This window comes from Mixophyes fleayi, chromosome 1 (genome assembly GCF_038048845.1).
Source record: "Mixophyes fleayi isolate aMixFle1 chromosome 1, aMixFle1.hap1, whole genome shotgun sequence".
NCBI classification, from domain to species: Eukaryota; Metazoa; Chordata; class Amphibia; order Anura; family Limnodynastidae; genus Mixophyes; species Mixophyes fleayi.
Window position 1 is genome coordinate 396,401,756 of NC_134402.1, and position 16,738 is coordinate 396,418,493.

Sequence of the window (16,738 nt, forward strand, 5' to 3'; positions counted from 1 at the left end):
TAAACTGCGGGTTTGAAACAGTGGAGATGTTGCCTATAGCAACCAGATTATATTTATAATTTATTTAGTGCATTCTACAAAATTACAGCTAGAATCTGATTGGTTGCTATAGGCAACATCTCCACTTTTTCAACCAGCAGTTTAGTAAATATAACTTCCCTTTACAAGGCAGCGCCACTTTAAATTTAAGCGCTGAAGACGCTGAACTCGCCGGAGTTGAAGAATACGGAGGTTCATACATTTACCCCTTAGTCTTTAATGTTTAAAAATATTTTTAATGTTCTCCAAGCTTATTTTAGCTCCATTTCTTTTTTCACCAGAGTGCCACTACTTTTTTCTTTTTTAAATTAAGCACTTAGTATATATTAGTATACATACAGGGCCTGATTTATCTTTGGTTGTAAGACCCTTTGCGTGTCGCATCTGGTCTGAAATTGCTCTATGCATGCTCAGAATCGAACCTTATGCCAAAGAACCCATTTGCATGCAAGTTCTTGAAGGGAAGAACAAGGAAGAGGCAGATGAAAGTAGACAATGCAGAGTAAGAGCATGTCAACACTGTTCTGGTGATTCAAACTCTCGCCATCTTGTATCTACGTGATTTTTAGCCGTATCATTTGCACTAGCTACAGGGAAGGTTTAAGTGCCAGGCGCGGGCTGGCAGGTTGCAGCCCGGGGGGGCGCACAGGCAGCCGCATCTCGATGCGGCCGACGGTAGTATTCGGACAGTATTGCATCTACGGGGGGGACAGCCGTTAGACAGAGCGGCCCGGGGGACCGCTGCCCCCCGGTCCAGCCCGCCCCTGGTAAGTGCCGACTAAAAGTGTTGACTACACGTATACATGCCACTAGAGAGCAAACAACATGTGTTTACAAATAAAAGTAACTTTAAAAATGCATTTTATGTACAGTATGCAGTAAGAACATCTTGATTTTTGAATTTCATGTAAAAAAAATAATATTTTTTTTTAAAAAAAACATTTTTATTAATGATTATAGTATGGTGAGTTGTTAATTTCGTATTTAATTTTTTTTCTACATGCGTTCTGATTGGACTTTTTGTACATATGCATGGTGCATTTCCTGCAGTTTTTTTTGGTCTGTCTACATACGGTAAATAACATATAGGCAGAGCATAATTATACCCAGACTCAAATGGAAACGTATCTTGAGATCTGCCTGGATTTGAATACGGGCATGCGTGTGTACAAGTTACTTGAGCTTTTTGAATCAGCCCTACAATCTGTATGGATTCTTAGGCACCATGCTTAAGTTTGAGTATTGCTGAGACATTCTGTCGTGAGAAAAGGCGACTTCTATAAATGAAACCAATGCTAGGTTAGGATTTAACACCGGTATTCTTGAGGGGTAATACCTCCCACCAAACTCTAAGCACATATGGGAGCAAACTTTCTGTGATGGAAATAGCAGTAGGATAACATGTCCCTTCATGGACTTCCCATTAATGTCTAGTAGTGGAATTAATGCTTAAATTCTTTATTTTAAAGAATCACTAAGCTTACACTGAATTTAAAATTGTCATGGGCACTAGGAGTCTTTGTCCAGGATATCACCAGATGATGGACTTACCAGAGAAATAGAGTTGGTGCTATGGTTCTCTGGTAGCAGGGTGACAACGGAACAGGAGAAACAGCAGATGGTGAGAGAATGCTCGAGGAAAGTCTATGACTAGCAGCAGCTGGTAATGAGTAGATGAATGTACACGAGGAACCAGATGGACAAGGGAACGTGAGGAAAGTCAGTGGTCTGCGTATAGCAAGTTGTACCACTGCTATAGTGAGGAGGAATGTCCAGGAGTAGCGAGGAGGTAGTGAGAGTCAGCGGTCTGCGTATAGCAAGTTGTACCGCTGTCTATAGTGAAGGAATGGAATCCAGGTGAAGGTAGGTACCGGGGAAGTCAGTGGTCTGCGTATAGGAAGTTGTATCACTGCTATGTGAGGGAATACTTGAAACTGGTGTCACAGGGAACAGGAGTCAGTGGTCTGCGTCAGCAAGTTGTACCACTGCTATATATATGTGAGGAGGGGCACGAGGAGATGAATGTAAAGCAGAGTATACACGGGGCACACAGAACTTGATCCCACGATGATATCCACAATACAACGATAACTGACAAGCACTGCTTGAAGTATACAAAGTCACAATAACAGTCCAGGCAATAGGAGACAAAGTCAATAGTAACAAAAGCTTCAGTGGATAGGAGGCTCCGGAGGAGAACACAACTCAGTCCAGATGGATATGCAATACACAAGCAAAGTCAATGGAAAGTATGCATACCGCGGTTCAAGAGAGCAGACTGTCAGAGAGACGTGCAGGGATACCTGAACGGCTGAAGGCCGGCAGGAGGAGAGACAACTGGAGGGTGGAAGCGGTAATCAGGTTGGTGCAGCGCACGGCAGGTAATCCAGAATCCACGAAGCAATACTCAGGAAGCAGAAGTAAGTGGAACTGGAAACATGAAGAACACGGGAGAGTTGAGGCTGTCTGGTATCCAGTAGTAGAGGTGGAGGAAGCGGAGAGCTGACACGATCAAACCCAGGAGAGTTGAGACGATCAGGAACTCTGTAGCAGTAATGGAGGCAGTGGATAGGAATCAGCTGCGTGCAGGCACGATGAACACAGGAGAGTTGAAGTGAGCAGGAACTCTGTAGAAGTAACGGAGGCAGCGGATAGGAATCAGCTGCGTGCAGGCACGATGAACACAGGAGAGTTGAAGTGAACAGGAACTCTGTAGAAGTAACGGAAGCAGCGGATAGGAATCAGCTGAGTGCAGGCACGATGAACACAGGAGAGTTGAAGTGAGCAGGAACTCTGTAGAAGTAACGGAGGCAGCGGATAGGAATCAGCTGCGTGCAAACACGATGAAATCGGGAGAGTTGAAGTGAACTGGAACTCTGTAGAAGTAACGGAGGCAGCGGATAGGAATCAGCTGCGTGCAGGCACGATGAACACAGGAGAGTTGAAGTGGTCTGGAAACCACAATAGCAGTAACAGGAATCAGCAGGAGCTGAATACACGAGGAACACAGGAACACCTTCAGAGGCTCATGGGGAATGAGACTCCAAGATCAGGCAACCAGGTAATGATCACAGGTGGTTTAAATAGGGAGGGTTGCCTGATCATCCAATCAATTAAAAGCAACAGGTACTGAAGGTTTGAAAGGGCTGCACATGCGCAGACCCTCAGGATGGCGAACGGCCACGGTTCCTGGATACACGGGAAATGGCACTCACAGTCCGGTGAGTGACAAAAATACAACATCGACTATACAAGATATTGGAACTTTTACATACATATATGTGAAGGCCATGACTGTGCAGTGTTACTTACATTCATGTCCACTCACCCGATGACCACCGGTACCCTCACCAAGCACTGACATCGACACTTACGTGGCTGCAAAGTGGCCAAAACATTTATTAATTACATATATGGAGAAAAAGACAGTTATCATCCTACCATCATCATTGTAACCTAAATGTCCCAATCACTGCAAGCCTCCATAACATAACGGCTCCCTTAACGAGAAGGAATGACCCATACCACCAAGACCAGTACCCTTCCTGTGTCATATAGAACTCCAAATAATACTAATTAAATGGCCACCAGGCTATTCCAAATTCTATCTCAGAGGGAGGCAGATGTTTGCAAACTACCCTCTAAGATCACTTCCAACCTACCTCCTGCACTTAAGACCCCCCCCCCCCCCTAAATACTTATAACTTTCCCCAACATTCTACCTACATGAATGACTTCTATCATGCCAACACTTTACACCTAGGTCAGTCATGTTCCCTTTTCCCTTTCCACAAATATTTGCTTGTGTCAGGAAAAGCACTGGAACTTTTGAATTCAATGCAATCTGTCTAATTGTAACGGTACCCACCATGGAGGTGCAGAATCTAATGTTGTGTAGGTTTTTTCCAGTGATTCCCACAAGAAGGTATGGTCTCTGTTGCTAACATCACGTAAGTCACAGCCCTTGGTGCAGGTACTAGGTGAGAACAGTAGTGCAGGTACCCATGTAAGGAGCGCATGCTACAGTTGATACCAGGATCAAAACAGATACCAGAAACACTGGAGCATATACCAGGAATGCTGGAACAGATACCAGTCACATTAGAGCAGATATCAGGAATACTGGAGCAGATACCATCAATGCTGGAGCTGATACCAGGACTTCTGGAGTAGATAGCAAGATTGCTGGAGCTGATACCAGGAGTAACACTGTTGTACCAGTATGGCACCCAGCACAAGGGAGGAATGCTGAGGACGCCAGATGACTGCCCCTCTGACAGCTCCACCGGCGGGACTGCACGCTGGACCCTGATAAGTACACTGGTCACATCTACTGCATAGGCTGTAGGGATCAGGACTGGGAACACTTAAGGCCAAATTCTGCTAGCGAACATACAAAATCCTATGGGCAAATGCAAAATGGGTCGAATATTTCAATGAAAAGGATATTATCTTTTATAAACTGCTGACATATTACGCAGCATGGATGGGATCATGACACTAATACATTACATACAATAATGATTGTAATTACATACAATGATTGTAATCTATTTTGGGCAGAAGAGCTTACAATATAAGATATGAATACTTTGCTCATCTAATACTGGCCAACACAAAAAAGGAACAATTAGCACAGTTTGCTCTTTACAAACCCTTAATAACTTTCCCTATTTACCTCTTAACTGGCTATGGTTCAAGCGGTGTTTGTCCACTTTTGGAAAACCCCACTTTTAATATTACATGCTATCCACATGGCCATGTAGGAAAGCACCCCTCCCTACAACACTTGTTCTGCTGCAGCTACTGCTCAGTGATACAATCTGTCCACCTCTTCAGAGGCGCTGTATCGAGTTCAGTGGAAGAGGACTGAATGTATTATGTCCTACAGCAATGTAAGCTATATCAATATGGCATACTTGCTTCAGGTAAGGGAGGGCTAAGGGAGATTTCGCCTTATTTAGTACACAGGAAGACAGGATATATGAAGGAGGACTGTCCCACCGGAGCTCATATTGCTGGAGGACTCAATCATTCCAGACCGGTTCAGTAGTGCTCCATAGTGTGTCACTGAAGGCTTCATTGCATTGTAATACTAAGCTGTGAGCTGGAATTACGGAGGGCAGATTATATTAAAGATGAAGTTTTTACAAAAGTGTAAATTACAAATGCTGTCACTACTATGTTTCCAATAAAGTACTGTGAAGGATATTAAATTATTTTCCAAACTCCTAGCCACCAGATTGAACCAAGCACTCCCATCCCTAATACACACTGACCACAGGCCAGGCTGGCAATTAATGGCAATCTCTGAGTGCTTGTTCAAATTCGCAATGGCACCAGACAGGGATGGCCTCTATTTCCAATAGTTTTCATTTTAGTTATAGAAACTGTAGCAGACCTCATGAGGCGCAATTCAAAAATTGGGGAAGTAGAAGTGGGTGGTTGAGACCAATAAATCATCACTATTTGCTGATGATATTCTGCTCACCCTGACCGTTCCACATATCTCCCTCCCAAATTTATACAAAGCTCTCAATTCCTACTCGACTATGTTGGGATATGTGACAGGATGGACCTCCTTGCCACCCTGTCTTGTTGCTGGGGACCGGCTGAGCTTGCCTTGCCACCATCCCCTTTCTTTATCCCAATTGTGCCCCTCTAAATGCAGTAGGAAGGTGCTTCTGCTGCCACCACTAGGCTCTTTAAATGGTGCCTAGAACCGCTTCCTTCTGGGTAACTCTTGCTGTTAGTTCACCCAGTTGCTGGGCACCTGGGCTGGTACCACTGGCCTCTTCCTTTATATCAGGGTTGCTGTAGATGGTTCCTCCTGGCCTGTCACACTGGCCAGAGCTGCAGGGTAGCGGGCAGAGTGCTGGCACTAGATGCAGCCCCTGAAGTGTATCAGGCTGCCTATCCCTGCCATCGATAAAGGAAATGTATCTCATATTTCTATCTTTGATTGAAACATGAATTACAAATAAAGAAATAATAGAAAAACTAAATCACTCTTTGAATGTAATTAATACACAGTAATGCAGAAAAATGTAGGCATTTTGCAGCTGTGAAGTTTATAGAGCATTAAATTGACAATACATGTAAAAAGCTTGGCTTGCATGTTGCAATATTGCTAGCGATATTGGCATATTTCTCAATACCAATGCGTATGTGGCCCTGGAACAAGTACAATGTCAATCAAAGTTGATCTGATCCTTGTCACGCATGCCTATCAGCAGATGACCATTGTCAGCCTATTTTTATGATTATTATCATAGACTTGTAAGGCGCAACAGTGCTCTGCAGCGTTTTACAGTAGGGAAAACAGGTCATACATAAAACAGGGACATACAAGATAGACAAAATAATTACCTACATGAAAACAAAGGGTGTGGAGGACCATGCTCATTAGACAGCATACATTCTATGTGGAAGAGGGCACAGCTGAAACAAAAGGCTCAGAGTGGAGATTGGGACAGTTGTGAGGGTGCATTAATGTGAATAGTATAATCAGGATGAGGTCAGCTCTAAAATAAAGATAGCCTATGTGATCATTTGCCAACCTCACTAACAGGTTTCCATGTAATCAGGCATAAGCACCAAATTTGGCCATTCACTTGTTCAAAAATATAGCTTAGCAGAGCTTACAGTTAATGTGTGAAAAGGTACATGTGACTACAGTGCATTAGAAATAAATATGCTATTAATGTGTCCATCTTGTAAAGCAAGAGTTTGTTTTCAGCATATAGTTTATTCATATTTAGTTATCCTGTTTGTTGTGGGAGGGTGGAGGGTTATGTCATATAGCAGCCAATTACAATGGTCTCACGAAATAACATTTTTGTATGTAATAATTAATGATTCTCCTTCCTCTTAGCAATGTGGAGTGGTCTGTTCCCTCATCTGACAGAATCTTGGAATAATTACAAGTGCCTAGATCCAGATTACCCAACATGGATGGACCTTGTGAAAGCAAAGGGATATGTCACTCAGAAGTTCGGTAAACAGGACTATACAAGTGGATCTCACTCATTGAGGTGAGTTTCTACTGTTAGTTTGTATGTTCAGTGTAATAATAAAACATGTTTTCTTTAAATTATTGATTTACGTCTAGTAGAGAAAGTATTTGTACTGAAATATAGAGAATGAGAAATTAGATGAACATAACTGGCATACTGGCGTAGAGTGTATGCCAACGTTGACAGACATAGTAAAAGTCCCATAACACCCATAAGGCGGACTAGTTAATTTAATATAGTTCATTTAATATTCAGTTAATATACAAGTTCATAGTCCATAGGCGCCACATACACCATTATAAACATTAACTAAGCTCCAGTTAATGTGTAAATCTCTTCGTAATTGAATGATAGAAGAATATTGGCAAGTTGATGCAGATGTGGGTCAGTGTATTATTGTCAAATGAGTTAAAAGGACACCTATTATAAAAATGACTAAATAATTTCATAAATATCCAGAGAACTATGGCTTCCAGGCAAGTCACTTTAGATATTAACATAATAGACACCACACAAGACCTCCTAAGGCAAGATAGCCAGTATAACTTAGAGGAGACATAGTGAGGGCAGATGGAGGAGGCACAGAAAGGATTGTGTAACATTGAAGAAGACAGTGTGAACTTTGTATGTTGTACTGGTAAGTGATATGATGACATTTCAGTATAATAGATCAGACAGAATGTGGTATGCTTTTATCCTGTAAAACATATAAAGAAACATGTTGTGGTTGCAAAAAAATACATTATATATTTTAACTAACTCCACAGATATGGCATTGGTTGGGGTACCAGTAGCATATCGATAAAGATAAAGACAGTAATTCATAAGCTGTGACATGTTGTTTTAGAGTTTGGACAGCATTTTTGTTCTTGTGTAGAAAAGAAGCATTATATCTGGCTCTTTGGTATGATTTTTCTTGTGGCTTTCTTCTCAGATTAAAATGAAATTGAACAGCAGAAAAAAAATTAGAAGTAAAAAGGGCAGGCTTCTTACCATGATAATCCTCACTTAAGCATGTTTGCTTTGTGGGTATGAAAGGGTTAATCAGAACCACCTGGTCTGTCTAAAAATTATTACAATCCCAAGATCTATATCTCACACTTATTATTAAACAACCAGTTCTGACGCCACTAAGATTTAGTTCAAGAGCTGACACTCTTTAGGAAATCTTCAGTTTGACATCTACAAGTAGAATCTCAAACTAAAGTTATCAGAGATACTGTACACCAAACAATTCTCTGCCTAAAATTTTCATTATAAAAAAACACTCCTAGCAGGCACACAAAATAGAAAATTAAGATCACAAAGATAGAATGTTATTAAATGGAGTTTAATGTGTCAAAGAAAGTCACAATGCTTAATGTATAAAAAGGGATGACAATTTGACATACAGAAATACAAACACAAAACAGTTTTCTTTAAGTGAGTACACTCACATAATTCTACTGCCTGAGGGAGGCTAGGCGGACTGGACTCAGCCCCGAGAATTGACATATTCTAATATAATATTGACATTTTTTATCAATTAAACAGAATATGATTTTCCACACAGATGTATAGGAGGCATGACTATTTGGATACCACATGTTATGTGGTTAGTTCCCCTGATTACAAATATTTGCAGTGGATTTCTCAAATACGTATTATAAAACGTATTGTTTTGATGTATTCACACTACAGGAAAATATCATGTCCATGGTGTAAGCACAATGGAATCGCCAATCTTATTGCATCCGTTGACTGTGCAATAAACTATGTCTGTGTACATATTCTGTGCCACTCATTATCTCTGTATGAACATCCCAGCTTGGTGACACAAAGCAGATCTCTAAGTTATATCAGACAATTAACTCCTGGTTTGCTTACACACAGTGGGCCTGATGCTGAGTTGGACTTATAACTGTTTGCATAGTGTAAAACCTGAACATTTTTCCTACACAGAAACAATCCATTCACATGCAGTGTTGCACATAAATACACTTGCACTCCTTATGACTGGAGAGGTTGAACTGGTGAGGAAATGGGTAGTCTAACATAGGCATGGGCATGTTTGAGCAAATGTGGATGAGGCAGACCAGCATGGGGATTAATATATTCCTGTCCGGAGCTGTACTGTATATTGTGCACCCGCTAGAGAGCTGGTGTAACTACATTCTAATGATGATGACAGTCACAAGCACTGGGTATCTGTTCTCATTGGCTGATTACACATTCACCTCTGAAGCTAACAGGTGCATTCTTCATTGATGCATATATTATACTGTTTCGCGGGTGTATTTTAAATATATATTTTTGCTACTTTCATTCGTATGTAAAAAGGATTATTATATACAAGTTAACCCGTGCATGATACTCATGCATTCTAGTCAAATCAAGCTACTTAAGGTGTTTAAAAAGGTTCTTGTCATGCATTTGGGCCATAGCCCAGGCCTCAACCACCAACCACTCCCCACTGTCACCCCCGGCAACCACCAACCACTCCCCACTGTCACCCCCGGCAACCACCAACCACTCCCAACTGTCACTTCTCCTTCAAGAAATATATATATATTTTTTTAAATCTTTATAAACACTTTTAACAATTAACAAATTAAATTAACAAATTAAAAACATCTTAGTATACCAAATTTCAGCCCTTTCTGATTTTTTTTTTCCACACACTCTAAGAATTTAGTAGGTCAGTGTATAACTCTGCCCAGCAGGTGGCGCTGCAGCTTGGTTTTATTTTTTCCACACACACACAGACAGACAGACTAACACACGCCACTAGACATTTATATATTAGATACCTGATGTAAGCTTGACGCAAACCTAGCGTATATATGCTAGAGGTCCACAGCTAGAATCTTCTTGAGATGCCTTCAAATCAGCATGTGACTGTAAATAAGCTATTTTACGTCCAACATGCATCCAACATCAGGACCAGTGTCTTCACATGTACTTAGGAAGTAATTATGACCACATTGTTTTCCTAATTCCTGATTAGGCAATATTTATGACACTGTTTCTTTTAAGTGCAGTGCAAGTAACAAAAAAATGCATGTGCATGCCCTTATTTGTACTGAATGAAATGCTATTTTAAAATGTGTCCTGGTACATTTAGCATGTACCACTTCAATCCCTGAGTATAAATATGCATTGTCATGATTTCGAGACGAGCATGCACTGTAGTTGCATGAGTACATTGTACATCGTACATTTATAAAAAACTTGTGCACAAGAAAAAGATAACATTGCCAATCACATTCTAGCTATCATTTATTTAGTGCACTTTTATCAACCTTCATCATCAACATTTATTTATATAGCGCCAGCAAATTCCATAGCGCTTTACAATTGGGAGCAAACATTAATAAAACAATACTGGGTAATACATACAGACAGAGAGGTAAGAGAACCCTGCTCACAAGATTACAAAATATAGGAAAGGGAAAGCTAACATCTTATGAAGGGCAACACTGTCTGTTTTTCATCGCCATAAGTTCTCATAAATGTCCCTTAATGCATTCAGGGTTACGTAAGACAACAGCCAGCACCCCCTTGTGTGTCTGGCTAATTCTTTATAATAAATCACAGTGTTTATGCAGAAATGTACCCAAATGTAAGTTAAATAGCACAAACCCCTATTTCTTTTGGGGTGGTGAGTGGCTAATTAAAGCACAGCAAACTTTGGTCGATTTTAAATGTGGAATTAGGTAGCCAAGAACAGAATAAAAAAATAATGGTACAGTGTAACAGGGTGGAGGGGTTGGCATGACCTATGTACCACCCAGAGATACTACCATTAGTTCCCAATAGTCTTAATCCACCACAGTACATGAATGGTGTCAATGAACATCTTTCAGATATTAGTTACTGATTTATATCTGCTTTCAGTAACCGTGTGGAAGCCTGGACCAGGGATGTTCCATTCTTACTCAGACAAGAAGGCAAACCCTTGGCAAATCTTACTGCTGACAAGACTAAAACTCGAATTATGGAGGAGGACTGGAAAAATGCTGATCTAGCAACTAACTGGATAAAGAAACAAGCAAATAATTCCTCACAACCCTTTTTTCTATATTTGGGATTAAATTTGCCACATCCTTATCCTACAGAAAACATGGGAGAGAATTTTGGCTCGTCAACATTTTTAACATCTCCTTATTGGCTCCAAAGGGTAAGTTGCTTTGCAATGATTTTGCTGTAAATATTACATTTCACATGAAAAAAACAATATAAAACCTATAAAGCGAAATCAATTTGGCACGAAAAGTTTCAGAATTCAGACAAGCAAAAATAGCATACCCTTGATATCCGAGCAGGAAAGGGGGTTGGATATGTAATTGAATAAAACATTCCCATGGGAAGATAAAATAAAATTTCCTTTCTTTGTTCTGTCCTATCAGCCAATCAAAGCAGATATCGGAGAGTTACGGAACAGCCAAGCTGTTTGATGTGCTCTACCACCAATAAATGAATGTAGAAAGTGCCGGGCAGGCACTCACCAGGCATAACAGCCCAGGACATTCAATTCATCAGAGCAGGGCTGTGGAACACAGCTAGATAGTCAGCGCTACCGAGTGAGCTGCTGCAGGATGTATTACAATCAAATAGACACTCTTTTTATACATATAAATAACTGTATCTATATGTATATTAATAAGTGATTCAAGTACATTTGTGCTCCAATCCAACTGATCCAGTCACCAGTGTGATAAACAGATTATATATATTTTATATATATATTGTGACATTAACACCTTCAGAATGGTGTGCCCAACGTAGTTCTATTAAATTAGCCATTTGTTTTATTTGTCAGACAGACAACTTTCACAAATAAACAAACAATTCTCTCTTTGTTATCCCTAGCACAGGTTACCTCTGTATTAGATTGGCCAGCTTGTAAAACATCAATTGCCCTGTCCTAAAGAAACACCAGTCTGTTAAACTCTAAGCTCTTCTCCAGATCTAGTCTGATTGACAGGTGTCAATCCCACATCTTCCTCACACAGAGACTGACACATCCCCTAGATAAAGGAGATTAGAACAGGTGCTCTGCGTGGTCTGTCATTTAAATTTAATTCTTCTTTTTTTTTTGCATATCTAATTCTACATACAGTGTTCTTGTAAGGTGTATTTATATTTCTGCATTTTTGCATTTTCACTTAAGGATACTAATACACAAAATGAAAGGTTTTTTTTGATTGTTTGTTTTTGTTTCTTTAATGTAGGTTTCATATAAACAAGTTACTATTCCCAAATGGTTACCATTAAAAAGCATGCATCCAGTGGACTACTATTCATCTTATACCAAGAACTGCACTGGATATTTTGCAGACCAGGAGATCCTCAATATAAGGGCATATTATTATGCTATGTGTGCTGAGACAGATGGTATAATGGGTAAGTCCTATCTGTATTTAAGCACTGTGCTGAGCAAAACTCTTGACCATTAGTCATTCAAGGAATTTATTAGTACTATGAAAATACATTGTATATTCTGTTACATAGCGGTAGGGGGGAAATAAACACCTACAAGTCATTCTGTAAATTCTGAAATGTCACAAACAGAAGATACATGTCACTATACAAACAGGTTGTGCTGTGCTCTATCTATGTCATGCAAATACTATATAAACATATATTCATGTACCACAGGATTATGTTTTACCCATTGCTAGTTTTACTAATGTATCTACAAACAGAAATAGCCTTGTTCAATAAAGTTCACCAATACCCAGCCTTGTGCTGAAGTTGCACTGCCTAATGGCTCGATGGGGAAGAAATATTTAAAAAAAAAATTATTTGAATTATTTTTTATATTAATGAAGAAGTAGAGAGCATTGGTAGTACTAGACTTCTATTTAAGGTTTCAGATTATTAAATTATATTATTATAATTATATATAATTAAGTTAGTGGAGGTAATTTATGAAGCGCAGGATTAACTCTGGATCCTCCTAGAGCCTCAATTTGAGCCCAGTTTAGTGAAGCAGTGCAGAAAGTACCTGAATTTTGCACCAGATCAGTGCAGGCATTCTTTGGGTCTCATCCTATTCTTTTAAAGGGACCTGCTTTCGCCTTCATTTTGCACTTAGGCAGAGAAATGTATTACAAGGTAAACTAGAAGCAATGTCACTAGAAAATCAAACACGATTGCCACAAATAGTAAAAACAAGCAGTAACTCATTCGTATGATTAATTGAAGCCATAAATAAGGTTAAACCAAGCAGTATATTAGAGTAGAGATTGATATGTTTTATTTAATGAAAATAGTGTTACTAAAGCGGTAGCAGTTTGGACTTTCACAGTGCGTCTTTGGAGATTTGTGTGTCTTTCTGCACATCCAGGCACAAATTTAAGTGGCGAAGGCATCTCCTGAGGGAAGTCATGTACCTTGATGTCAGCTGGGCAATCCATCACATGTAGCTGGGCAAAACAAAGGCAATTTGAAGTGCGCATTGGTTACACTTCATAAATGATCTCCACTGATTGCACACATTCTGCAACAGATGAGACCAGTGCTCATGGTATGACATACCGGCACTTCTTCGCCCACTTCTTTACACCACTAGCTCTGTAAAACAAAAATAGTTAGTGCCACATCTTGTGGCGGCACCCTCCTCCCTGCTCCCTTTTCATGGACTGTCGGGTGTAACATTATCATGTCCCGACACTGTCAGTGAGGAGCGGTGTAGAGAGACGCCAGAAGATCAAAGAAACGAAGAAGAGGACGAGAAGAAGAAGAAAAAAGGTCATTGAAAGGCTAGTAAAGAACAGAGGGATCAGCAGTGTAATGAAGGAGGGGATATAGTGTCATAAAGAGGGGACACAATTTGATAATAGAGGGGATACAGTGTAAAAAAGAAGGGGCACAATGCGATAAAGAAGTGGGCACAGTGTGAAGATGAGGGGGTGCAGTGTGATGACGAGGGGGCGCAGTATGAATTCACTAGTGAGAGGTAATAATAGCAGCAGGAAGAGGGACAGATAGATAGAATCAAGGAGTAAAGGAGGAGGAGGAGAAGCAGAATGTGAGGCACAGGGGAGAGTAGGGAGAGAGGGGGATACTTGCAATGAAGATTGGGGCACATAGGAACAGAGAAAGGAAACAGATAAAGGAAAAATAAAGGGTAACATGGAATATATAAGGGAGCTATTTTAGAAAGTTTTACTATAATATTATGGAGATATGAGGGAAAATATAAGTACACAAAAGAGACACGAGGTAGAGGTGGAGGGACACAGGAGAGGTGGAGGACACAGGGTAGATAGCCCTGCATCATTTAATATGTTTTATATTATACTATATAGTGTTAAAATGTATATAAATTAATTTCAGTCTATTAAAACCCTTAAAGCCTCAGGGGGCCTGCGGACCTTCACTTCGAAGTGAAAGTTCCATACCGACACTTCTAAATTTCCACTTCGACCACTGGATGACACTATATAAAGCTGTATCCAATTTACAAAGTTAAAAAGTTAAGAGTTATTTCTGGTAAGGCCGTAAGAAAACACAGAAACAGAAAAAAGGGAAAAAATGTAAATAAGTTGCTGTTTATAACTCAGCGGGTTCTCTACTAACCTATAATTTGTTGTCCTGGGCAACATCTTTTCTTACCAAACCTTTCTGGTCCTACTAATGCACTTACCCAGTATGTAGAATTTAAAAGCAAAGTTATTATTGCTACATCTTACCCACTCATGCAAGTTTAATGAAAGTAAACTGACCAGAACTCATTTCTGTGCACAAACAACTTTATGTAGATTCTTTTCTTCTTATTGTTATGGATCATGAAGGTTCCTTATAGTCAGGGGCGGGCTGGCCCGGGGGGCAGGGGGGCAGCGCCCCCCCGGGCCGCTCTGTCTTGCCGCTGATAGGGCCGGGCGGTAGGCCGGCCGGCAGCCCCCCGGATAAATTATCTCCTCTTCTCATCAATGACGCGGTAAAACAATATTTCACTTTGCTGCATGATTATTTGAAATAAGCATTAAGTGGTCAAGAATGTGCATTTACAGGTATCAGTTTAGTAGGTGTGGCAGAGCCTCTTTCTACTTGCAGAACAACCTGTTCCTTACACAGATGAGCCATAAATAGGGCGATTTCTATAATTTTACTGGGAAGCATTTTGCAACAACCAGGCACAAGTTATACAGCAAGCGCACCATTAAAGCATACAATTAGAAATGCATAAAAAAGCATTTAGATGTAGAAACGCATGCAGTTAAGATTTAATTTAGACATGAACTAGGCTCGGTTGTTTAGAAAAATGTAAAAGTTGTAATAAATGTAAGTATGAGGTCCAAAAAGGATAGCGGGCAGGACAAGTAGCATTCTTACTTTTTCCACCACATGCATTTTTATTGGGACCCACAAGCTTTTGCACAGAACATTTGCCAAACCATGAATTCTGCATGTACTTTTGTAGAGCTATGTGTATACAATTAAATGCACTGTGTATCTGCATATTTTTGAGTTTTTACCTTAATAGAGGGTTTCCCAAACCCAGTCCTCAGGGCTCCCCAACAGTGCAGGTTTTCTGGATCACATGTGACATAATTAGGACCACCTGTGGATCTGTTACAATATGTCAGTCAGTAATGAATACACCTGTGCTCCAGCAAGGAGATATGGAAAACCTGCACTGTTGGGGAGCCCTGAGGACTGGCTCTGGGAAACCCTGCCTTAATATATGTACTACTATATGCATATTTTGCAAAATGTTACAGATAAGAAGGTTGATATGTTGTTTTAATCCCACATTATTTACAGTGCATTGTGGTGGACTATATCTCGATTGTTATTGAGATGTACTTTTCTGATGTGGCAGCACTTAAAGTACATACCTGTGGCACTACAGGTGGCAGCGTGCACTTGTGCCCACGTGCATGCTGCCACTTGTAGTGCCACAATTATGTACTTTAAGTGGTGTCCCCATCTCAAAATATTAAGTGTTGCCACACCAGAAAAAAAGTGTTACTGCCCCACTGGTAATGAAATAGTATCCCACTATATATAATACAATAAAATAACATTTTTTTTCCCTTCAATAATGACATTTGGCCCATTAATTTATTCATAAAACAATTTGGTCCCCGTAAGATAATTAATAATAATTTGTGTCCCTCTAAGCAAGAAATCATGACTACCCTCATAATTAAAACTTGTACTGTATTGTGCCCAGGGCTGTAACTAGGGCTGTGCCATAGGGGCAACCGCCCAGGGTGCAATGCTAAAGGGGGCGCAGTTTATGAATATTTTAGCTTCATTTGATTAAAATTGAGGGCTAGGGGGGCAGCATTTTTGTTTCTCACCCCAGGCACTAAAATTTGAAGTTACGGCTCTAATTGTGCCTCCTGTTTTGTTAAGAATGGGCAGCAGTGGAAAGCAGTGTTTAACAAGGTACAGGAGGTAAACAGTCTTCAAAGGAATAGAAGTATTAGAACCTGAGGACATGCACTGAAACTGGAAGGAAGTAGGTTCATAGGAAATTTGAGGGAAAACTGCTTCACAGAAAGGGTAGTGGATACGTGGAATAGCCTCCCATTAGAGGTAGCAGAGGCTAATACAGTAGAGCAATTTAAACATGCTTGGGATAGACATAAGTATATCCTTACAAAGAATAAAGGTTCAAATAGGGTTTGAGGTTACCATAGGTTATAAAATGGGCCAGGCGGTTCTTATCTGCTGTCAAATTCTAT

At 40.2% G+C, this 16,738-nt stretch overlaps 1 protein-coding gene across 2 annotated transcripts in view; it reads left to right on the top strand.

The window, feature by feature from the left end:
- ARSK (arylsulfatase family member K) overlaps positions 1 to 16,738 on the top strand; it is a 65,189-nt gene that overhangs the window by 18,782 nt on the left and 29,669 nt on the right. For both annotated transcript variants that reach the window (XR_012678332.1, XM_075181171.1), the window contains exons 3-5: positions 6,914 to 7,073; positions 10,932 to 11,214; positions 12,269 to 12,440. Coding sequence is in view for 1 of the 2 variants with exons in the window: in XM_075181171.1 (XP_075037272.1) it covers positions 6,914 to 7,073; positions 10,932 to 11,214; positions 12,269 to 12,440 (615 nt within the window). In the remaining variant the exon portion in view is untranslated. The remainder of the gene's footprint in view (positions 1 to 6,913; positions 7,074 to 10,931; positions 11,215 to 12,268; positions 12,441 to 16,738) is intronic.